The sequence below is a fragment of the Papilio polytes genome, unplaced genomic scaffold (genome assembly GCF_000836215.1).
Source record: "Papilio polytes unplaced genomic scaffold, Ppol_1.0 DF823691.1, whole genome shotgun sequence".
NCBI classification, from domain to species: Eukaryota; Metazoa; Arthropoda; class Insecta; order Lepidoptera; family Papilionidae; genus Papilio; species Papilio polytes.
Window position 1 is genome coordinate 2,851,589 of NW_013525513.1, and position 26,054 is coordinate 2,877,642.

General features: G+C 33.6%; 3 protein-coding genes across 4 annotated transcripts in view; 2 read left to right on the forward strand and 1 right to left on the reverse strand.

Moving 5' to 3' along the window:
• Positions 1 to 1,526, forward strand: part of LOC106104215 (mitochondrial pyruvate carrier 2-like) — a 3,771-nt gene extending 2,245 nt beyond the window's left edge. The window contains exon 3 of the mRNA XM_013284184.1: positions 1,302 to 1,526. Within this exon, the coding sequence (XP_013139638.1) occupies positions 1,302 to 1,520 (219 nt within the window). The 3' untranslated portion in view covers positions 1,521 to 1,526. The remainder of the gene's footprint in view (positions 1 to 1,301) is intronic.
• Positions 1,527 to 2,816: 1,290 nt separating this feature from the next.
• Positions 2,817 to 11,529, reverse strand: LOC106104213 (septin-interacting protein 1). The gene is made up of 13 exons (XM_013284182.1): positions 11,384 to 11,529; positions 11,184 to 11,298; positions 10,943 to 11,086; positions 10,308 to 10,507; positions 9,605 to 9,724; positions 8,856 to 9,025; positions 8,079 to 8,262; positions 7,273 to 7,476; positions 6,280 to 6,497; positions 5,378 to 5,574; positions 4,461 to 4,679; positions 3,864 to 4,027; positions 2,817 to 3,243 (listed from the first exon to the last, which is right to left on the reverse strand). The coding sequence occupies exons 2-13, from the start codon at positions 11,287 to 11,289 to the stop codon at positions 2,845 to 2,847; spliced, it is 2,325 nt and encodes a 774-aa protein (XP_013139636.1). The 5' UTR covers positions 11,290 to 11,298; positions 11,384 to 11,529; the 3' UTR covers positions 2,817 to 2,844.
• A 327-nt stretch (positions 11,530 to 11,856) lies between these two features.
• Positions 11,857 to 23,871, forward strand: LOC106104212 (protein FAM160B1-like). 2 transcript variants are annotated; one of them, XM_013284180.1, is made up of 13 exons: positions 11,857 to 12,005; positions 12,074 to 12,214; positions 12,977 to 13,198; positions 13,612 to 14,031; positions 15,182 to 15,375; positions 15,691 to 15,796; positions 16,873 to 17,035; positions 17,441 to 17,562; positions 18,084 to 18,238; positions 18,588 to 18,710; positions 21,387 to 21,477; positions 22,317 to 23,107; positions 23,590 to 23,871. In XM_013284180.1, exons 1-13 carry the CDS (start codon positions 11,961 to 11,963, stop codon positions 23,699 to 23,701), a joined length of 2,685 nt encoding a protein of 894 aa, XP_013139634.1. In that variant the 5' UTR covers positions 11,857 to 11,960; the 3' UTR covers positions 23,702 to 23,871. The 2 variants fall into 2 exon arrangements, with proteins under 2 accessions (XP_013139634.1, XP_013139635.1); XM_013284181.1 differs by lacking the exons at positions 21,387 to 21,477; positions 22,317 to 23,107; positions 23,590 to 23,871 and adding an exon at positions 19,665 to 19,862.
• Positions 23,872 to 26,054: the final 2,183 nt, after the last annotated feature.

The following is a 26,054-nucleotide window of genomic DNA, read 5'->3' on the forward strand; positions in this document are numbered from 1 at the left end:
AACCTCTGTGAAAATATGTTTTTGCACTTGTAACCCTATTAATTATAACTATAACTTTTACGATAACCGGCGATATGATGCAACCCACCCTAAATGATAAATGTAACTGTTATTATTACAATTCGACGTATTTAATCTGTGATGTATAAAAGAAAAATAAATCAGCCACATTGTTGAAACTGGCTGTTTAATTTCTTTTTTGTAGCAGATTAAAAAAATGACTAACTATCAAGTGGCTTGGTACTTGAGTTGGCACGTCGGGCGGAAGAGAACTCGTGTTCTCGACGTGCCAAATAAAATGCCGAAATCTTGGGGTGTATATTTTGAGTTGTTCACATTATCACGGGTATTGTTAAATCATGTTAGAAACAAATTAAAGTAATATTGTTAAAATTTGTCTATTTTTGTATGTACACCTTTTGATAGTTTTTAAAAAATATACAAATCTGTTTTTACCACATTTTCCTATCTTTTCTTTTTGTCATCTTCTCACTATCCATCTTTTGAATTACATTTTTCCTATTTATTTTAAAAAAAAAAATATTATCTCTGGTTATTGAAGTTCAACAAAGAAGGTAATTATAGCATATAAATGGTTTGCATGAAGAGTTCTATAAAGGCTTTTATTTGAATAAAATTTGCAGTAACTAACACAATATATTTACAATGCATGCACAATAACATGAGATGCATGGAATGCGTAGGTGCTATATAGTAAATAAATGCATTGTTTTGTATTTCCACTTATGTTTTCCTGTATGAACTTTTTTAGTTTTATTTGTTACAATTCTTTTAATTCTACAGTAAATAATGGTATAAAATGGTAACTTGATTTGCTAACTTTTTTAATTATCTTCCTTTTACTATAAAGTAGTGTAATTTTACTAGTAGTTTAGTAACTAATGTATTACTAGAAAAATCTAAATAACATGTGTGACTTGATTTATGTTTTAATGGTTTTGCTTTTTGTTGTGTATTCTAGTTTTTAGATTAAATACATATTTTCTATTCAGATATCAGACTTCATTTTTACCAAAATAATAACATATACAAATTAAAAAATATATGTTATCTAAAATCTACCGATTTTTTGTATAAACATTTCAGTGCTGGCATAATTTGAGTACTTCTATTTCTCTACAAAAATGTTACTTATCTCCGAGATTTATTTAGACAATTTAAAGATTCTCTTCAAGGTAAAGATAACATTCTACAGAAATGTAGTCTAGACTATCTTTAGATAAAAAGTCTGATATCTGAATTTCATAAATAAATAGTTACATATATGTTTTTTTTTTCAGGCGCTCGTGGCAGCATCTATTGACGATTATAGACGTCCTTTAGATAAAGTATCTACCACACAATCGGCTACTTTATCCGCTACTGGACTTATCTGGACCCGTTACTGTCTAGTTATCAGACCAATTAACTATTCCCTGTCTATCTGTAACTTCGCTTTAGGTGTTGCTAATGGCATACAATGTGTAAGAGCATACCGATACCAGAATTTAAAAGCTTGAAGTTTTTTAAAAAAAATACTCCACTAATGTTTTATTCACTTATATCGAATATATTATGTTTCGAATATTTTAAGAGGCTCAAATCGAATATATAGAGATGTTAGAAAACTTTAAGCCCATTACTTACTTTAAATTTTAACTGTTTAGGTAGAAGTCATCATCATCATCCACTTGCCCTAATCACTTACGGATAGTCGGCACAGTATGTGCTGCTTCTTCCATACATTTCTCAGCCGTCATATCTGAATCCACTCCTTTCTTAAGCATATCCTCTTTCACACAATCCATCCATACTTTCTTCGGTCTTTTTCTGTCTTTGTAGCCATCGACATTCAATCTTAACACTTTCTGGTTTATGTCCTCATCGTTTCGTCGCATAATGTCCATACCACGCTAACCTTTTGCTTCTCAATTTCTCCACCACTGGCGCTACTTTCAAACTTCCTCTAATATACATTCTTAACAATGTGTACACAAAATTTGAACTGTAGAGTTACATGTGCACAGTTTTAACTGAAAAATCGAGCAGTATAACCTAAACAGTTAAATATATGTAATGGGCTTTTTTTATGGATATAGAACATCAATATTTTATTTTTTACTAGAATAGTTTTTCTTTAATTTTAGTAGAGTACATTTTCGAATTTCTATATACATGTTTTATCCAGTATTTTATTAGCATTTATTTTAATATTAATATACACTCCACTATATCGTAAGTGCCATTTTAATCCGAATTTATCTTAGTTATCTGTGAACAAAGTAAATTTTATAAAAACGTTTGCCTGTTTAAGTTCAAATTAGTTTAAGAACAAAATCTCCACTTATTATACAAGTTATAAATAAATTGTTATGCATAATATTACTGGTTTTTATTCATAACTTGATTAACTAATTTATTCCAGACTAGCTGTTTCCGTGCGGTTTAATCTGCGTATTATACAAAATTTTGTTTTTTACATTTTGTAAAACTGTAGCACACATCAAAAATTTAAATGTTTATTTGGCAACTAAACCCTTTGTCATTAACAATTACCATTACCATGGCAATTATGCTTCAATGCTATGGGTTTGCAGTTTTTATCCCTTTCTCGACGTTTTTTTTTTAATTAATTCATCCCCTAAATTAAACAGGGTGTAATTATTTAGCCTATAGCGTGTAGCGTTTGGCTTTTTATTAAAAAAAGGTTTCTTCAAAAATAAACTGTGTTTGTTGATATTTTAAATAACAAAATGTATGTTTACGCTTTATTATATTAAGTGTAGAAGTATATTAGTGGATTTATAGAAATGCAATATAAATCGATATCTTTATTGCAATTAATTATTCTTCAACCATATTTAATAACCGATCCATACCGATCGGTAAGAAATTCCTTCCTCCGTCTTCTGAATACATAATAACATTTCTTATTACATAACACTGCAGCATTCCAATCTTATATAGAGGTCTCCCTTCTCTGGTTTTCCCCGGAATTGGTACGAAAGTTATCCCTTTTTCTATACATCTGGTCTCCAGGAGTTCTGAGAAACTCTTATGAGGGTTAGTAACGGCTAATATTTCATTGATTTTGGAGCCTTCTTTGTTATCTGGAAGAGTGAAGCGCGGGGGAGGGGGAGGCTCTACGCTGTCGATGTCCGTACTCCTGTTCATCATGTCTAACGCTTTACGGAAAGCCTCACGGACAGGTGGCTCTTTTAAAACCTCCTCGGGAAATGTTTTCTGAAAAATGAAAATTACAGACTTAAGTTCAAAGAAATATAGACAAAACCTAGTTTCATTTATAAAAAAAATTGGAGTTAAGTGTACCAATACCACATTTTTTCAAATTAAAGTTTTGATGGGTGAATGTTTGTTAGAATTTGTAGCCTAAACTGCTGAACAGATGTCGATGAAATTTGGTTTGTCTGAAAGAAAATATAGGCTACTTGCTTTTGTTCTTTTAAATTCTACGCGGGCAAAAGATTTCGAGTTTTGTCTGATGACTGTGGTACAGGAGGCCTAATTATAGTCCCTTTCCCTTTCCACCCTTTTCTTAAGAGGAAGGAATGGCAAGGAAAAGTGGATTTGACGGTAGAGGAGATGCACAGGAAGGGGAAATGTCCTCTTTATGTGCGTCTCCTTCGTCGATTAATGGTAGGCAATGCATCTACAATTATGGATGTTTATGGGCATCATTCGCTTCGCCATTTCGGGTGACCGCTTGCTCGTTTGCCGCCTAATAATATGATATAAAAAAGAATAATATAATTTCAAATCTACGTCACAACAAAGTATTGGCGCTAGTGAGCAATGTGGGAGGTGTCGGTGGGCGTGTCTTGAACTAGCCCCTCCCTCGTTACCTTGAAGTTGGTGTATGAGTTGAGCACGGTGGCGTGCGGGGGCGCGGTGTTGAGCCAGGCGGCGAGCGCGGCCAGCCAGCGCGGCAGCAGCGCGCGCGCCGCCAGCGCCGCCACCTCCGCCGCGCCCGCCACCTCCGTCCACTGCACGCACCACGACCACGCGTCTACACAACATAACATATTTATTTATAAGCTGTCTGAATTAAAACAATATATATTACCCATGTTACTCACTGATAACGTGGCTTTTTAACAGTGAAAGAATTTTTGAAATCAGCCAATTAGTTTTTGAGTTATCATAGTAGTCGGGAGATTTAGGTGACATCTCAAGTTTGACACCTTATAACATAAAAAAGGACCCTTGTGGTTTTAAAATTTCATAGTATACATATAAAAAATCTTATTTACCCGGCAATTTCACAATAAAAAAAGCGTCATGATTTTGAATATCTGTAATAATGTATACGTGAAGTCTCACAATGAACAATAATTGACTAAAACCCTTTAATATGGAATAGTGAATGTCACATGTAACTTTACAGTTAGAACGCTGACACTAGTGACTCCATACAATAAGGGTGTTATCCAAGTACTTACTGTTCTCCCTGCCGACGAGGTCTACCGGCGCGTGCAGCAGGCAGTGTTCCAGCTTGGGCAGCACGTGCAGCTGCAGCAGCGGGCGCAGGGCTTCGCCCCAGGCGCCGCGCCACGCGCTCAGCAGCTCGCGCGCGGAGCCGTCGGCCGGGTGCCAGGCCGCCAGCGCGCCCGCCAGCCGCGACCGCACCAGCGGGTACGTGCTTATACTTAACTCATGGCCTGCACACCAGATATATTCCTATTAAATTCATACTAAAACATTCCTGGATGTATTGGCTATTGTATTAACAAAGTTGTATGAAAATTGGTACAGTAGTTTTGGAGATTATTGGTAACAAACTTTACTTGTGGACAGATATATTAATTTCTTTATCAGATACTAGCTGTCCCTCGCGACTTCGCCAATGTGAAATTAAAAAAAAAATAGTTAAAACATGGCCGGTGTTACTCACAGATAAATTACCTTTCTAAAGGTGAAAGAATTTTTAAAACTGGCCCAGTAATTTTTACGTGACCCGAATACAAAAAAATACAAATCTTTCCTCTTTATAATATTGAGTATAGATTCGTTATAAATAACGCTAATACATCATATTAATGTTTTTTTTAATATTACAGAAAGTTCAATTTAACTAACTGTATACAATCTCAATACAAGTGTTACGTCAATATTTCATGATAACATCTTTTATTAATAAACGAACAGTCTGCCATATTAAATGTGAAAGTTTAGATGGATGCTTGTTGAATGGACTTCCAGAACTGTTAAAAATAAAGTTAAGAAGAATTTTGGCACAAACATGGACTAGTTTAAAAATACATAGACTACATACTTTTGCGTTTTTAATTCGCAAGAAATCGCGAGCAATAGCTATAAAGTTTACGCTAATAGCGTGTTTTTCGCTAGTGCAACGTACCGGCGAGCTGGTGCCAGGGCAGCAGCCAGTGGTGCAGCGGCTGCGTGTCGCGGGTGGGGTCCCAGGCGCGTACGGCGGCCAGCAGGCGCGGCACCACCGCGCGCGCCGCGCACTGCCGCACCACCCACTGCGGGCACGCCGCCGCCCAGCGCTCCAGCACGCGCAGCATCGCGCCTCCCCGCCGCGGGTTCCACGTCCTAACACACCATCATCATCAAATCGAGGGCGGATCCAGCTTTGGTGCCAGGGGGGGAGTCATAACCCCCCATCCTGGATCCGCCGTTGCTTCAAATCCATTGTGATGTAACCCGGCAATTGCTATCTCAGAGTGTTGTGACTTCATATGTCACTATTCGAAAATAAGCAAGACGATCCACATAAGATACTTTGTACATCTATAATTTTTTTTCTAATTGATTGTCATATTTCTGGATTACGAAGATTTAAAAAGGTTAAAAATAATGTATTCTAATATATCTATCTAAACTAATGTAATGAAACGGAAACGCACACTTTGTTATGTAAGATGTCAGCAATCAAAGCATATTTTTAAAGAATTCTATTTTTTATAAAAGGGTCTACATTCACGACATGCTATAGGCTATATATGTTCTCGCTATTTAATTTGGAGGGTGAATACATTGGAAAACATTATCATGAGGGAAAGGAATAAAAACTACAAACCAATAGCAACAAAGAAGCGAGATTGCCATGGTAATGGTAATTGTTAGCCAATGTTAAAGGCCTTCGTGGACATTTGAAAATATGAATTGAAAGTTTTACGGAATGTAAGCAATAAAATCGAAACAAACCGGAATTTCACATGAGATACTTTGGTTTTCTATAAAATAAATTCTCATTACTCGACACCTAAAGAGAAAAAGAACAAAATTCATACTAACTCGGCTGCAGCCGTGATCCTAGGTATAAAATGTTGCCAGAGGAGACTATTGTAGGCGGGCTCCGTGAGCAGTTTCCTCCACTTGAGGAAGACGGGCAACGGCTCGTCGGGGCTCTGCAGCGGCTCCCACTGCGCCAGCAGCGCGCTCAGCAGCGGACTCACTATCGTGCCCCCGATCGTGCCCAGACCGAACATCTCATACTCCAAAGGATATGTTTCCTGGAGACGAAATTATTTTCATGTACAGTCAGGGAAATCCGCAGTATTCCACTTTAGGAGAAATCGCTTTGTTGCACCTCTCCCTCACCAATTAGATAGCAGCGAGTTCAAACGAATCTTACTAATATTATAAATGCGAAAATTTAGTTGGACGGAAGTTTATTAGAGTTTGTAGCCTAAACAGCTGATCGGATTTCGATGGAATTTGGCATATGCGTAAACTATAATCTGGAAGAACACATAGGCTATTCACTTTTCTTAATTCCACGCTGACGGAGTCGCGAGCGAAAGCTAGTGGATAGTTACGAAAAGAAACTAGCCATGTATCACTAACTGACTTTTCTTAGACACATTTAAAAGCTGCGTTTTTGTTTCGCAACTGGTTGTAAAATATACAAAAAAACAAGACTTTAGCTTTTAATATGGAACACCGCTAGTTTGACTGTATTAACAAGCGTTTTTGGATAAATTGAGAAGCAAAAGGTAAGTATGGACATTACCGTAATAGTGACATAAACAAGAAAGCATTACAATTGAGTATGGGTGGATACAATAAAGGAAGATGGAAGAAAGTATAGAAAGATTGTGTCAAATAGAATATTCACATATAACTAATTTAGTGATGGTGGCCGCTTAGTTGTTTGCTACCTTAGAAAAAAAATTACTGAAATTATTTCAAAAGCCAATAGAAAGTATTATCACAGAGTAAAATAGGATACGTTTATGTATTTTTAAGACGGACAAAACCGAAATATTACTAGTTATGAAGCCATACCATCAAATCTTCTAGAACTTCATAGGACTTCTCCAGCGACAGATCAGGTTTGTTCAACTCTTCTATCCTCTGGGTGATAGCTTGCACTTTGTCTATCACTACATCCTGTTCTTGCAGCTTCATGTTGCATTCTTCTAAGTCTCGTTCTAGAACTACAATTTCATCTTCTGCTGCCTGGAGTTCACGAGCGTTTTGAATGATGTCCTACAAATTATACAATCTTGTAATATTTCATTCACTTTCACATATAAAGAGTATAGACCTACGCCCATATCTATACTAATATTATAAAGAGCAAAGATTTGTATTTTTGTATTTTTAGATTTTTGTATGTATTCGATTCACGGAAAAACTACTGGGCCGTATTTAAAAATTCTTTTTAAATTAAATTATTTTTAGATTATTTTTAATCTATATAATTTTTAATCTTTAATCATAGGCTATATCTTTTCATTGTTTTTTTTTTAATATCACGCGGGCGAAGTCGCGAGCGACAGTTAGTCTTATATATTTACGCCCTCTAATTACTACACTCGAGTTATTATGCAATAAAGCTTTTTAAAATCTATGTAAAAATTATATACCAAAATGGCTAGAGATTCACTTATACAATCAAAATTTGACTATAATAAAATTAGAATACAGTCAGAGTACTTGTCGGTGTACCCCTTAATTTTTGTTGAAACTTTTAGTATGAATTAAATCAACATGACACATTAACCAATGGGGTATATTTAAATTTAAATGTATGAAAAATGTCATTTTAGAGTGTAGACTGGTGACGCCTATATTTGTTGTGTGTATACCTGTTCGCAGCTGTCGACGACTAGCTGCAGGTTGTGTGTGAGCTGTGGCGCTGAGAAGTGCCTGAGCTGCCGGCGCGGCTCGTGCTCGTAGCGCGGCGCGGCGGCCGCCAGCGCGTGGTACCCCGACAGTACTCGCTTCTGCTTGCCAGTCATGTCTATCACTGGCACGCGCGCTAGCGAACTACTGCACAATAGATATATCGAATGTTATTCACTGTATCATCTCTAACTTCAGAGAATAAGGTGAACAAGAAAGTTGCATTCGGAATTCGTCAAAAAAGGATATTCCTTAATGTGTGGTCGTGATATAGCGGACGAGCCAGCCCATTCGTTTTATCAAATTAATTAACTGGTATCCTAAGTATAAGTTAAGTGAGTAAAGCAACTACGCTTGATACAAAGAAAACTATACATAAGATATCTCAATTATTATATGTATTTTTTTTCTCTTCAACAGAATAAAGTGAAATGAGCAGAATTACCAAATTTATAAATTTCATTAAAAAAACTGATTTTTTAAACAAATCCATTTCCAGTTTGTCTATGGTTAATACTACTCATATACAAAAATCATTTAATATTAATCATCATTACCAGCTCACTATACGTCCCCACCGAGGGGCTCGGAGCCTACCCTGAGTTAGGGTGACTAGGCCATAGACAACCACACTGGCCCACTGCGGGTTGGTTGACTAAATTAATATTAATACCATAACTCAAATAAGAAAACAGCGTTTTACACTCCTGTACACAGAAAATGGAATATTCTAGAAGTACCTGCCAATAGTATGCATCGTGGGTTTACCCTCTTGTATGACATCCGCTGCATCTCGGTAGAAGTACCGCCCCTTGTGAGATTTCTTCCAGTTGTAATTCTTCTCCGAGCTCCCCTTCTCCTGGTCTTCCTTGTCCTTGAGCCGCTTTTCCTCTTCTTTTTTAGCTTTTTGCTAAATATAAAGGTAATCTAAGTTAAGCTATATGATTTCTATTATCTATTTATATTCTTCAAGTAAATAAAAAAAATATTAAGGGCCTATTGGACCAAATTGTAATTTGATAACAATCCATCATGTAAAATATGTGATGGATTTATCGGATTTTGTTCCCTTATCTGACAGTGACATTATTTTAAGCTATCTGAGCCTCTATCAGCCAGTGGTGGGACAGGCCCAAAGCCTTTTAAAGTTTAACAATCTTACTAATATTATAAATGCGAAAGTTTAGATGTATGGATGTTTGTTAGAATTTGTAGCCTGGTGAACAGATTCAATAAAATTTGGCATAGATGTAGAGGATGGTTTAGAAGAACACATAGGCTGCATAGTTTTTTCTATTCCACGCGGACGGAGTCGCGGGCTAAAGCTAGTAGTAAAATAATAATAGTCGGATATGGGTAGGCAACGCATCTGCAATTGCGGATGTCTATGGGCAGCAGTCGCTTCGCCGTTTTGACAGATTCAGGTGGCCGCTTGCTCGTTTGCCACCTTATGTTATAAAAATATAATAATAATTAAAATTCTACATACAGTTGATTTTTCAGGTCCATAAGCACCAATAGCACCTCGGCCTTTCCTCACAGTGGCTTCCACAGGTGCAGATATACCTTGGAGTGCTTTACCAAGGCCTTTACCTGGTTGATAACCCATCTGTAAATAGATTTTTATAAGTACAAATAATAGTGTGTAAAATAATACAATCTATACTATAAGTTTCCATCCAAAATAAAGTAATTTTAAATTGAAAATTCTAAGAAATCATACTAATATTATAAATGCGAAAGTTTAGATGGATGGATGGATGTTTGTTAGAGTTTATAGCCTAAAAGGCTGAATGGATTTCGACGGAATTTAGCATAGATGAAGAGGAAAATCTAGAAGAACACATAGGCTACTTGTTTTCTTTTAATTCCGCATGAACAGAGTCATGGGTGAAAACTAGTTTTAAATAAACTTAAGTGTTCGATTGGTATTTCGTTGTTATTTTAATCCCGAACTATAAGTAGCTTATAAATGGCACATTGTTGCTTTCAATCATTATCCTTTCATTTGTACAATTTCCTGCTAATTGGTTGTTGATAAGAAGAGGTGGAGTTTATCTCATTGCAAGGAATAAGGCAGTTTTTATTAAATGTAACACCGCAAAATTCCGCAACTGTACATATGGGTACATTTTCACAATACAAGTAACAAAAAATTATTTTGTGTGATTTCAATTACTTATTGTTATTACCTGTAACAATAATTTAGCACCAATGCCTTTAGTATGTTTCTCCCATGCCCCGACACTGCCACCAAGGTTGGCTGGCTTCAAACCTTGACCCTGTCTGCGAATACCAGCAGTTTCAGTAGGTAATGGTTCATCATTCACTTCTTCATCAGAACTATCTACTATCGTAGGTCTGGATGTTGAAGCTTCCTTTGGTTCAATTTCTGTGAAATATAACAAGAAATTAAGGGAAATTTTATAAAGAAAATTACATTATTACATAAACTGAGTTAACTAAATTTTTGTTATAACTTGTGCTACAAGAAAAGTGATGCAATTATACATTACAATCTTTTATAAATTTTCTTTATAGAAAACTAGCAATTGTCTGGAACTTTGCCTTCATGAATTGATAAAGAACAAAAGTGAGTAGCCTATGTGTTCTTCCAGACTGTCCTCAATATCTATGCCGAATTTCACTGAAATCTGTTCAGCCGTTTAGGCTACAAACTCTAACACACAAGCATACATCCATCTAAACTTTCACATTTATAATCTCATTTCTGATTTTAGATTTCAGATTTTGTCTACAATTTAATTCTTCACTGATATTAGTTTCCATTTTCTTAAATAAAAAAAGTATTTTTATTTGAAGTTACCTTTATTTGGATCTTTCTTTTTTCCCGCTTGCTGTACCCCACCAGCCACAAACCCAATTGGTGCTGTAAAGTCTTTTTGTTTCCGAGTCCTTTGCCTGATATTGTCTTCATTATCTTCTTCATCACTGTCTTTTGCCCAAACACCTAAAAAAAGTCAAGGCCAATGTTTTAAATGATCTTTGACAATTATTTTGTGTTACATTGTGACAAATATGAGTTAAAGGTAACAAAACTAGTATACCATAAATCTGATGTTCTTTTTTAGCTTTTCTCTGCCTGTTTGGATTAAATTCATTGTCCAGATCGTAATCTGTTATCTCGAAACGTATCACCTCGTCGTCAGACATTCTGTGTATCTGGAAAATAATACCAAGGCATATGAACAATGCTAGCTTGCTAAAAGTTTCTTCCTTTAAAATATGATAGTTCATGTATACGTACAGGTTAGGTCACTTATAACTACTTTTATTAAAAGTACAAATGCGAAATATTTAGTAATATTAAAACAATGGGTATTAATCATTTGGAAAAATATTCACAATCACAAATAACACTTGGAAAAACTCAAAACATAAAATTAAAACATTGTAGTGAAGCTTGTCATATTCTGACATTGACAATTGACGTCAAAGGTAAAATTAAAGCAAAGACAATCCATACTGACTGCCACCATATATAAATTGTTTTTTCAAATTTAATCCTATTTTTAATCTATTCCATCTGTTAAAACGAGTTTCATAATTATTTACTTACATTGGAAAATAAAATTCCACTTTCATAGTCTTAGAATTAATTTTCGAGTACATTAACATAAATATTCAACTGTAAATAAAATCACACTAGAATTTCTTATTGGAAAATGGACCTACGTTCCATTCTACCATTTTGTCAAGTTCGTATTCTTCGATTTTGACGTAATAAAATAAAATATAAAAATGCTGTGAACCAAAACATTTATTAAAATTCTATACAGCTAATAAACAGTTAAATGTATGTAATGTAAATTACAAAAGCAAAGATGCTTAGCAGATTTTCCGATGTTCTACAAACCGCTGCCGATGTCGTAAGTATTGAAATAAAAAAAATAATTTTCCTCATTAAACTCCTAATAATTTATTTTTCTTATTTTAGCTCGCGCCACCGGCTTCTAGGTTGGAGGACTTTCAATACCATTGGAAAATGATAATCCATTTCTATCAGAATTACGATGATTCTAATAAAATTCACATAGAAGATACAAGGATTCCTCATCATTTTCATCAGATGTTGCAGGTTTGCTTATTATTTATTTCATGGCCAATTTATTGTTTGTTCGTCATTCGCGACCTTCATCTTTTACCTAGTTCATTATACAATATAGTGTTAAATTTGAAATATTGATGATTAACATATATAATATCAGATATTGGCAAATATCACAGTGAATATTTTACTTTAGATAGATTTAAAGTTTTATTACATCTGCGACCTAAAAGCTTCGTTCGCAGATGTGATAATAAGTAATAAATAAGGCTAGAATAACAATTTAACATAAATATTTTTTTAAATAAGCATGTATAAACTCAACTTACTGTACAAGTTACTGTGTACTATCTTAGAAAAGTACAATAATCACAATTAAATCACATCACCATTTTCATTCTACTACTATTTCCAAGTGATCGGTACTTATTTGTTCAATCAGTGGTATTTGACATATTATACCTACTTATCTGATAAGGTATGGATTAGGCATGAGATTTGTGTTGTAAAGTAGAAGTCAAATATCTTGTCAGGTCTAAATATTGCAGAAGTTGTTAGGCAATACATAAAAGGATTCATGGAAAGCCTTTGCAATATTTAAGAATGTTGGGTTTTTCTTTCTTTGGTGTCTTTGTGGAAGTCTTCAAAGATACCTTGCCTGCTAGGGGGGCATGGTTATGTAGAATTTGACCCACTAGAGCCCCTTCGGTGGCCATTACTCTAATTATATAGTGTTAGAACATTAGCTGCTAAAATATTTGAAAAAAGTTATAACAAACTATTTCATTCCAGCTCATAGTAGATGAAGAGAAGGAACAACAAGGTGGTACTGTAGGTCCTTGCTTAGAAGCTGTAGTTCAGCGGTCAATATGCTGGTTAGATGCACTTACAGCACTCGCGGCAGCCGACAGACCGCCAGGTGCGAGGTCACTAGCCTTAACCACAGGAACTGCGTTGTTACGTCGGACAAGACAACCTTGTGTTAACAGTGCACATGTGTTTAGGCCCTTACAGGTGAGTCATATTGAAATATTTGTAATGTAGTTTTTAATAATCTGGTTTTTGTTTTGTTTTATAATGAAGACATTTGGTTATCTTAAGTTGTTCTTTATTTATTATTTCAAATGTCATAAAATCATTAAAATACATTTCAACTTATTACTGTTATATAGGAGCCTAACTTATTGTAATAAATGTCTACATCAATAATCTTGATACGCGAGAAATTTTATGTACATATTTTACTGACTAGCAATGACATTTATTGTCTATGAATTTATTATGAAAATTTAAATGAATTATACAAACATATCTGTTTTTAAAAAATCTGTGATTAAAGTCTAAAAAATGTAAAATAGTTAAGTTTGCTTATAGATATGTTTTAGTTTCTCATTTAGACACAACTATAACAATTATCTTATTTCCAGAGGATGTTAATACAATGCAATGAAAATCCAGCTTCACCGACTGAAAGAGAAGAAGTGGAACTATTACTGACTCTATGTGGACTTGTGAGGAAAGAGCCGGGTCTTGCCAATATATTCACAACACCTTACGTAGAAGATAAATCAAGCTTGCTAAGCATACCAGAAGATATACAAAAGCTTATACCGTTGAAAAGTAAAGTGCAAATGCCAAAAAAGAATCCGTTGTTCGAAGTTGAAATGATGCCAAATCCAATGAAGAATATATCTATAGTCAGAACTAATTCTAAAGAAGATAGTGTTACAAAATCTAATAGTTCAGTTGCAGAAGATAATGCTTCTTGTAAAAGTCAGAAAACAGTCTACGAGGACAATGATAAGTTTCTATTGATTGATTTGTTGCTGTCTTATTTGAATAGCGCTGTAAGTATTGTTTTACTTGTTACTAATAGGCAGCCATAAATACACATTAAATACTAAACAAAACATCTTTATTTCACTTATATACAGATCTACATAATTATTTTGCAAATATACAAACACATACTGTTTACTTTTCTTCTCGCTTCTTCTGTTTTTACTTTACTTTTTTACGCGTGAAAATAAAAAACGTAGGCTAAACACAGCCAAAAGAACAACAGTTCACAGTTAAACTAATGGTGAAAGATTTTGTTTAAATGGGTCCAGCAGTTTTTGAGTTATTTCAATACATACAAAAATACAAATCGTTCCTTTACTAAATTTTAGTAGAGATTATTTATTTAATAAGAAAAAAAAATGCCAATTATCAATTCCTACTCCAAACTTTACCATTCATTTCTCCGCCATCTAAATATTATTATTATTATTATTATTTTGGGTGACACATTAGCAGCTAGTTAGCTGATGCGTGTGTGTTGTATAGCTCGGTTGTATCCGGAAGCCTGTTCCATGCCGAGACTACTCTGAAAATATGAATTAATGTTTTAAATTCTTCATAATATATGGATTTAATTTTTTTACTAATAGTTATAATTTCCATTTGAATCATATCACAGTTACATGATATTGTTGTGTATTATCTTATCTTTTGTCGTTAAATTTACGAGTTCTGCAACTTATCATATTGCAAATAGTTAGTATTTCAGTAATATGAAAAAAATATCGTGATTTCTTACAAATAACTACATAATATGGGTTTACTTATATATTTTTCCTTTCATTTGGTATCTATTATCCTTTTACATCCGGCACACCTTTGACAAAACTATCGCACAACTCTTTAGTCTCGCTTTGATTCCTATGAGCTTATATAGAGGCACACTACGATTTCTAGTTGTGCAACTAAACAGTTGAATTGGCTTGAAACAATCGACAATCGCACCACATTTATGCGATAAGTTTTAGACAAAGGTTCCCCCTCCCCTTATTATAATCCTAATAGATAGATTTTTAACTTTTTCTCATATACCCTGTGAAAAATTTACTAATTCCGGGAACATTGCTAACTTGAAAACCATTATAACTTTTTTTCTTCATGGTATTTCATAGATTTATATCCCAGGACCGCTTGCTAAATACTGGCCTGTTTTAGGACAACCAGGTTGTCCTGCGAGCATGTGAAGGTATAATGATAGTATCATCATTACCAGAAGATGATATCGCTAACTTGGTGACCAGCTGCAGTCCTGTCTGTGAGACTATTATAGACAAACTGGCGGAGAAATACAAGAGTATACCGCCTCACGTGGATCCTAATGATGTAGACCATTTGAATATAACTTGGGCGTGAGTTTTTTTTACTGTTTTTTATTAAAACTTGTTTGAATGGAACTAGTCACATGAGAGGATGGCACAGAATTTGTTAGATTGTTTCTGATAGTAGCTTTCGCCCGCGACTCTGACCGCGACCGTTTAGCCATTTAGGCAAACTTTAACAAACATCCATATAAACTTTGGCATTTAAAATAGTAAGATTTTGAATTTTAAAATGATAATGTTAATGGTCCTTCGAGCCAGATTGTTGTTTATTTTTAAGTTTTAATATATTAATATTTTTATATTTAGTACTATATTTAGATATTATGTTTTATCTCTTTTTAGATATGTGGCACAGGATTTTGGTGACAAGGGCTATAATAAATTCAATGGTTACCGAGAGCTGACAAGTTTCTTCTCATGGCTGGATTATTGTGATACCTTGATGAAGGTAATGTAGATTTTGATTGTATTTTTTTAACCGCAGCGTATATTTTTGGGGGTGATGTAAACAGCTTAATATTTTATGTATAACCAACTGTTTCCGTGCGGCTTCCTCTGCGTGATTTTATATTTAAAAAGGCCCATGTTTAACGAGGCCCTTGTTGTCTTTTATACATTTTTTCCATTAGCTAGCAATTACCGTTACCTTGGTGATCTAGCTTCTTTGTTGCTAATGGCTTTTATTTTTTGTCCCTTTCTCGTTTGACGATTTTTCTAATATATTCACCCCTTAAAAGTATATCGTAAAAATACATATCCGACAGTGTCTTAAGTGCAGGGCTTTCTATTAAAAACATGATTCAAAAATATACTGTGATTGAAATTCTACATAATTTATTATATTAGTATAGGTATATAGAGAAAGCTCTCTGTAGCGTCGAGGATTCTTTCTGCGAAAATATTTTGCGTGATACATTAATTTCGTTCAGAATGTCTGTATAATTTTCACTGCTATTTACTATTTTTTAGACAAAAACACAATATAAATCTTACTAATGTTATAAATGCGAAAGTTTAGATGGATGGATGGATGTTTGTTAGCGTATGTAGCCTAAACGGCTGAACGGATCTCTATGAAATTTCGCACAGGTTTAGAGCATAATCCGGAAGAACATATAGGCTACTTTTTATCCCGGGAATAGTTACGGTTCCCGTGGGATTCATTAATTTAGTTTTTTAATGTTTACTCGATCATTCTGCAACGGTTCAACATTTCTTATTGAAATTTGGCACAGATATAAAACAAAGTCTGGAGTACACATGGGATAAGCTTCATCTCCAAGATATGTCCGGTTCCCGAGGGATACGTAACTTTTTGTAATTTATATAGTTTGCATGTTTTCTAATACCACGCGGACGAAGTCGCGGGCAACAGCTCGTCACATATAATTTTACAAATCTTATGATATTTCTGTATTTTGTTTGATTATATATTTTTTGCTCCCTTACTAGGTATGTTTCTCTTTATTAAAGGAGTCAATAAATATGACAAATAAAATATTTGCATTTCATGATTAATGTTAGGAGTGCCACCCCGCGATCGCGGCGCACCTTTCGCGAACGTTCCGCGCGCAGTTCCTGGAGGCGGCGGGCGAGCGCGCGCTGCGCGGGGCGCGCGGGGCCGCGCTCGCCGCCGCCCTCCTCGCCAAGTGTCTGCGTGTTGTAGACTCACAGGAATTGATCAATGGTGAGTACTGTCGGGGGATTTAGCGGTGGTCATAAAAGCTACGATTTTTTTTATAATAAAAGGTGGCAAACGACCAAACCACCTGAATCCACCGAAATGGAAAGCGCTGCCCATAAACATCTTTGCAGATGCGTTGCCTACCCTTAATTGACGGAGGAGACGCAATTAGAGAGGACATTTCCCCTTTCTAGTCGTCTCCTTTACTATCCTTTCCTCAAGAAAAGAGTGGAAAGAGAAAGGGACTAATATTAGGCCTCCGGCACCAAATTCATCAGACTGCACGCGGAATTGCTTCCACTTCACACCAGTTTTCTGTGTGGTCGATGATGTTAAAGCGGGCTCTACCACTGAACTATTCTATAGATGGTATATTCCGTATAGGTATTTATTTAAAGCGTGTTATAGAGTTCTCCAACTGGCTGGTGGGCGAGGGCGAGATGTGCGAGTGGCCGCTGCTGTTGGCGCTCATCGACAGTTGCCTCAGCGACGACCACGACCTCACGCTGGAAATGTTGAGGTTTTTTGAGGTCTTACAGCGATTTTATACTAACCTTTAATGTATCAATTTTTTTTTGAAAAAAAAAAAGCGAAAAGTAAGGAATTCAGTGCTACGCTGTAAGATTGGCGCAACACTAGTTCATTGGCATACACTTCCCGTCACTATGACAGCTGTCAATGTCATTCTGACGTATTAAAATAGCGCACATAGCATTCTGGTGGGAGACAATGGCCTGAGTGTTTTAATGTCTAAAAATAAGTAGCTTTGGGTTAAAAAAAAGAACGAAACATCAAAATGAAAATACGAGTTAATGTTTTATTAAGGCTAAATGTTTCAAGAGAAAACGTTACCGACTTTAGTACGCTTTTTAAGATAAACTCAAAAACTACTGGATAGTTTTTAATAGAAAAATTGGCACCAAATGGCAGCTATTCTGCATCAAAAAAAAGTAGATCATAGAATAAATAATCGATATCTGAACTTCCACTTGAAGACTCTTAAAAAGGAACTTGTATTTTTTTATGTATATGTGAAGTTATTCTTTTCCAGACAATAATAGAGAAAGGAACAGAACACAGTATCAACAGGCTGGTCCTCTCCCGCGTGTGTTCTAGAGGATACTTTTCACCGCAGCCTCTTCTAGAAGATGACGAGAGGGATAGACTGAACGATCTATCGCTGTCGAGAGAACGAGAGAGGAATAGGTAAGAATTTCAGTACTGATTTAGTTGTTTTTTTAATCTCTCCCGGACGGTGTCGCGGGATACAGCTAGTAATATTATAAATGCGAAAGTTTGGATGGATGTTGTTACGTATATCCAGCATAGTTTTTGTCAGTCTGCTAAATTCTCCTAAGTTCCTCGTGGACGGAATCGCGGGTGATAGCTAGTATTATAAATGTGAAAGTTTGGATGGATGGATATTCAAACATATGATGTCCAGTACATCTCGATTCTCTTTGTCACATAGTCTGGAAACATAGGTCTTTTTTTATAAATTTCACGCGGACAGTCACAGGGATAGCTTGTATATATGTTTCATTCCGTGTTCCAGGGAAGCTATGAAGCAGCTGCAGCACGAGGAGCAGGTGTCGGAGCAGATCAGCGACATCCTGCAGCAGGAGGGCGTCACCACCAAGGAACCGGATATCGACAACATACATAGAGTTATTAACAGGTATGTCATATGTACAATCAGGGAAATCTGCGGTGTTATTATATATAGTTTGAACAATTTTAACAGTGGTAGAGCCCGCTTTAACACTGCACTGCAGGGCTCGTCCCCAGTGATACCACGACCATAGAAAACAGGCGTGAAGTGGAAGCAATTCCGCGTACAGTCTGATGAGTGTGGTGCTGAAGGCCTAATATTAGTCCCTTTCACTTTCCACCCTTTTTTAAGAGGAAAGGATGGGAAGGAAAAGTGGATTTGACGGTGGAGACGCATAGGAAGGGAAAATGTCCTCTTTATGTGCGTCTCCTCCGTCAATGAAGGGTAAGCAACGCTGCAATTGCGGATGTTTATGAGCAGCGGTCGCTTTCCATTTCGGTGGATTTAGGCCGCTTGCTCGTTTGCCACCTTATATTTAAAAAAAAAATGTCGCAGTACAAAAATCAATACAACGCTTATAAATGTGTCTGTACGAAAAGTTTTTTTTTTACCACTACAGATGTTGCAAAGAAATCGAAAGAGAGACATATAGATATTCTCAGTATCCTAAAGAAAAATTGTACAAAACAAAAAAAAAAATAAACGCGCCAAGTGTAAGCAATTCCGCATACTCTTATAAGTATGCAGGGCTTACTTTAGTTACAGTCCTCTACGCTTCCCACACATTTCTTATAAGGAAAAGTGGAATTAACAGAGGAGACGCATAGAAAGGAAAATATACTCTTTCTGTGCTTCTCTATGGAGTAAGAGTAGACAACGTTCTAGTAACATCTATGATCAGCGATAACTTTCCTATTGACGAATTCAAGTGGCCGTTTACTCTTTGCCAACTTTTGCTTAAAAAAACAATTCATTTTACACAAGAATATATTTAATTATGACATTTAATTAATAACTAACTAAATACTAACACTGATATGACAATAATTAGCAATTAATTGCTTAATTTACAACTTCTAGGCGACTTGAACTACTAAAACTACGAATAGAAGAAATAATGGCGGAGGAAAATAAACAAAACACCACAGATAATATAGAATAAATGTTCTAGAATATTTTTTTTAAAGTGACGCTATTTAAATTCCGACCAGTTATTTATATGATGTTTATAAAATACTTTTTTTATCTACTTTTATGGTTTAGGTATAAAAAATAATTATCTAGGGTTAAAAAGTTTGTAAATGTTTGTAAAATTTTACAGGTTATAATATTTTTGCTCATGTTTTTGTATTAAAAATTAAAATAAAAAGGTTTTGTATTAGGTAAGAATATTTATAATTAATGGTTTATTATATCTAAAGCATTTTATTTAAATGTTTTTTTGTGATAAATAAGTATTTATTTTTTTATATTTAGAAAACCGATTGGCCAGTTTAAAATTTGGATTTTCAGTACAAATTTTATAGTATTTAATAAAGTTCCTATATTTTAATTTGTGCTTTTGGGCCTAATAAAAATCTCATTATAAATACAAAACTGGTTGAGTCATAGATTTTTGAGGTCTTTTTTAATTATTTTTCTACAAAATACTATTTTACAGATTTTTTTTATTAATTTGTATATCCTTATGAAAAATCAATAAGGTTTTTTGATGTTTCTTTTTTTAAACACTTAAAAACATTTATAATGTTCTTTCATTGTAATTGTATTTATTTTTAAATATATGTCTCAAATTATCGCAGGAAACAGGAACATGATAGAAAAGTGTCATAATAGTTAATAATTATTTAAACATATACTAATTAGAAGTTAACATATCATAGATTAATAATAATATTATTAAACACATAACAACAATTCCTTGTTATTTACTTTCGATTATTTATTATTTTAAATTATAAATACACATTTTATGATGAGCTCTGATAGCTAAACTATGTAGCATTTTTACATAAAAATAATTACTGTTTTTAAAGTAAATGTATTTGAGACGGATTGTAGAATAACTTGAGGTGGATTAGAAATAACCTTGAGCTGGATTGCAAATAAACTTAAGTTGGATTGCAAATGAACCTGAGACGGATTGTAGATTACTACAGACTGTTTATTAAGTCTAGACGGATTACAAATAAACTTAAGGTATATTACTAAGGTACGGGAGACGGATTGCAAATTAACTTGAGATGGTTTTTAAAATAAACTTAAGATGGATTGGATTGAAAAGTACATGAGATGGATTGTAAACATACTTGAGATAGATTGTAGATTAACTTGAGATGGATTACAAATTATCTTAATATGAACTGCAAACGTACTTGAGATGGATTGCAAATATACTTGAGACAGATTGCAAATAAACTTGTGTTGGATTGCAAATGAACCTGAGATGGATTGTAGATTGACTTATGACGGGTTGTAGATTACTCGAGACAGATTGCAAATGAACTTAAGATGGTTTATAAAATAAACTTAAGATGGATTAGATTGAAAAAGTACATGAGATAGATTGTAAACACACTTGAGACGGATTGTAAAAGAACTTGAGATATATTTACTAGTGAAATTAATTTTCAACTATGTTCCATAGTTATCAAAGCTCACTGTAAAATTAAATCCACAAATGTTTGCGATATTATATTATACAATCTTTTTTGATATTTTCCAACTAGTGTTAAGTATATTTATATGATATTAAACATATTGTATGGAATGTTGTAGTTTGATTGTCCCGTACATTTGCAGTTTCCTGTTGCTGTTGCCGCGCGCCGTGCTGTCGGACCCCGTGGGCGCGGACTACGAGCATTACATACACGACGCGCAGAGACACTATCAGGTATATTATGTACAAGGCTTTGCTTATGTATTTACATAATATTCTATATCACTCTTCTATAGATGGACTTTTTATATGTGAAAGAATTTTTAAAATCGATTCAGTAGTTTTTGAGTTATTAGGTAACAAACTATCGGACATTTTCTTTGTAATATTAGTATTGAGAAACTTGTGACTGAATATTGAAATTAACGATAGATATCTCGCTTTATAAGCAGCGCTTATAATCTGACACTTCAAATTTTTAATGGAATTAGGAGTTTAAATGTGGCCTTTTAAGACGATGTTACAAGTTAAATGTCGTTTCAGTATTCGGCCGAAAGCTGCTACTGATGTCGAATAATAGTTTTCTTATAAAGATTCTACTAAGAAACCATAAGAAAGTGGTAGTTTTTAAGTTCTTTAAAGATATATTACTACTAGCTTTCGCACGCGTCTCTGTCTGCGTGGATTAAAAAAAACAAATGAGTGGACTATGTGTTCTTCCAGACTATCCTCTACATCAATGCCAAATTTCATTGAGATCCGTTCAGCCGTTTTGACTACAAACTCTGATATCTATCCATCCATCTAAACTTTCGTATTTATAATATTACTAAGATATCACTCTTTTATAGATGGAATTTTTATATGTGATAGAATTTTTAAAATTGGTTTTAAACGGTGCATGCCAAGTGATAATATCTTTTATAGAGGTTTTAATAAGTGAAATTGGTTGATTTTTAGTTCTCTAAACGTTTAAAATTCTGAGACCGAACATTTCAACATTTACAAAAATAATTCCACAAAAAAAATATATTGCTAAAACATCCTTATATCTTAAAACAATTTATTTATAGCTCTGGTTGGATATCACGTCGACGTTTAGTTGGCCGACGGAACAAGGAGATAATACTGCGAGCTCCACTCATAGCTACGATAGTAGGCCCGAAGCGGATATACACCTGGATGTATTCCAGCCGTTACACGCCATAGATAGGGAGTGGAGCATAAACAACGCAGATACCAGAGACAATGGCCATGTTAATGACAGTGATGCCAGAGATAATGGCCATAGCAAAGACCGTAATATCAGAGATAATGGCCATAGCAAAGAAAGTAATACCACGGTTAATAGCCATGCTATAGACAATAGTAATACCAGAGACAATGACCATGGTAAAGACAGTAATACTAGAAATGATGGCCATTCCAAAGACAGTAATACCAGAGATAATGTCCATACTATAGACAATAGTAATACCAGAGACAAAACTGAATGTTTCTCCCAAAAATTAGTCATTCGTTCTCGAGATCTACCTTCATTCTCATCAAACGAAGATTTCGATGAAGGTCCCTTCTTCAGAATGCTTTTCAAACTTCTCTCGGAAATGCATCTCCGACCTTATCAAGTGAATTTGCACCTTACCTCTATAATATCAAAGTTGGCTTTGATGCCGCATCCTTATTTACATGAATATTTATTGAATCCAATGTTGCCAACCGCTAAGAAGACACAGACTTTATTCAAAACGTTGCAAGAGCTGGCGAGGAAGTTGACTATGGAGATACCGAGGATAAAGAATTATAAGAAGGTGATAGAAAATACTAGAATGCAGCTGATGAGTGAAGATCCCAGTTATGATGAGTGGTTTGTATTTTTTTATACTGATTTCTTAACTTACGTTTTTACTATACTAAACATAAAATTGTTTTGGACACCAATATTTTCAAAACAAAGTTTTTTCTAGCTTAAGAATTATATTTCTTTATTTTAGAACTTTTATTAGACACTCACTTTCGCCAGCGACTCCGTTCGCGTGTAATTAAAAAAACAAAAGTGAGTATGTGTTCCAGAATACTCTTTACGTCTAAGCCAAATTTCAACAAAATGTGTTCAGCCGTTTAGACTACAAACATCCATACAAACTTTCGCATTTATAATATTAGTATGATTTTTACTCATTTTCTGTAAAAAAAATAGATCAAAAAACTTTTTTTTTTGTATTTTTTTTATAATTCAACTTTTAATTACTTTCCCTAGTTACTACAAAGCAGATAGATATATTGCTCATTTTTTTTTCAATAAATATGTAGTAAAGATAATGTAGAAACGTTTAATGTTTTTTCTAGTGATGACCACAACCAATTGGTCGAAAGTTTAATCGTTCTAGAAGAGTTCTGCAAAGAGCTGGCCGCCATCGCTTTCGTCAAATACCAGCACAGCGTGCAGATGCACAGATGAAAGTGTAAAAAGTAATCGAATATTTGAAAAATGCATAAAAAAGTACATTATTTTTTTTGCAAATCAATTTTTTTGCCTGTCAAAGTATTATCGTTAGAGCTTTTTGTATTTTTGTAATTGCAGAGATTGAAAAATAAATTATGAAAAAAAAATCAAGATTAAAAATATTGGCAATAATATGTTGTAACAAAATTGATATTAAATATTGAAAAAAGAAAGAAAAAAATTCGATTGTATAGCGAAGTGATAAAATTGTAATACAAATTGTAAAATTTATTATAATAATGCCTTGAAGACAAAAAAACTAAAATAACTGCTTTATTTCTTAGTCACTGTTTTTTTGTTATTTTGAAAAAACTGTTTGTTATTGTTTTAATTTATTTCAGTTTTTATAATTAAATATTGTAAATTCATGTAAATATTTCTCTATGAATAGTATTTAAAATGTAACGGATTTTGTCTTATTGGTAACTACAGTAAAATTTGAAATATATCGTTTTTTTGAAGAAATCACTACAATTGGCTGTGTATAGTTACCTTTAAATAAAACACTTTTGTAGTAATTTCCTAGTCTAAATAAATTTTATTTTATCCTGCATATTTTATATTTTGTTTAAAATGAAATATTTCAATTATGTCTATATTTAATGTACATAGATTAGATAAAACTAGATAAATATGGCAAAAAATATTATCTGTGCTTTCTACATTAAAAAAAAAATCAGTAAGTTTTTTTTTATTGACTTTAGCCTGTTTTCTACAAAACAGATTCTTATCAATTCCACTGTTATTTTATATATTAACAAAAATGCATTTAAAATATAAATTAAAAAATTATCATAAGTAGTAGAACTGCTATTTTGCACAAAAATGTTTATTGTTCACAGTTTGTTTAAAAATTGTCTATGTTTTATTTGTTGAATACAAATATATGAAATAATAAAGTGTTTCATTAAAAAAAAAAACTGAAATACCCAATTTAAAAAATCTGGTCACAGATCCATTTGAAAAAACTTTTTTTTGGTGGTGATTTTGTAAATTTTTAGATGTTCATTTTTATGAAAACACTTTTGTGTTAAAACTTATTTTATAGGATAATGAAATAATAAAACATTGAAATGCAATGATGATTATATTTTCTCAAAAATTAAATAATGCATTAACACGAATTAACCTTTAAACAAACAAAAAAAACTGTTAAAACTATTTACAAACATGGAATTCTTTACGAGTAACTACGGGAACAAAATTATATATCACGCCATACATAGATTATAATAAAATGGGCCCATTTTAAAAGCAAAAATGCCAAAAAAACCTTATCGATTTCGTCAATAATTTAGTATCGATTATCTCGAGTAGTCTAATTCAAATTTTTAAAACGGACCAATTAAATTATAACCACTTAACACAATACTAAATAATCGGCGATCAAAGTGTTAAAAATGTCTTTATATGGCGTTTATATAATTTGAATTATCCCCAGCCTCTGCACTCAGATCACAGAACACACCTACACATATATAACATATCTATACTTAAAATTATTTAAAACAAACAGTTTTAAATAACTTCTGTATCTCATTAACTTATCGACATATCAAAGAATACAATGATTGTACTATTTACCAGATTTAAATAAATATAGAAGGAAATATAAAAAAACCTCGTCGTATTGGAGAAAAAAATATTTCTTTGCCGATCAAAGTGCTGACAGGTTTTTATATTCTCAGGCTATACAAAAAATGTTCTATAGAAAAACATTAGGCACTTCAATTTTATACGTTACTCTAAAAGTAACCAGTCAAAAATTTGCCATTATTTTTATAAAGAAACTTAAAGCCTCCTACAGACTATTTAAAACATTCTGTCAAATTAAAACGTAGACAAGACTTTACCAGCCTTTTAAACGCGGTATAAATTTAAACTTTAGTACAAATTTTGCTTATACTCAGTTTATTTCTAAGTTTAAATTTGTACCGCGTTTATTTGCTGTAACAATTCAATTGATATTATTATGGAGACGCGGTTTCCGAACTGTTCAGTTTAAATTACGTCTGTAGCCAGCTTTATGTATAAAAGCAAAGACCTCGTCTGCAATTGTCTTTACATCGATTTCTTTAAAGTTGGTTTTGATTATTTTGTAATATTTATTTAGTATAATAGAGGTATCTAAATGGATAATGTATGAAGTTTTAACATTGACTAAATGAGAGGAACTAAGTTTTTTTTTTTACTAATTAAATTTTAGCTCTAACTTGAAATGTGATTACTTAAATTTTACTTGAAATATAATATTTTTGATTTAGCTATATTAGTGGAAAATCCTTTAATAAAAATTAAGAATGGGAAC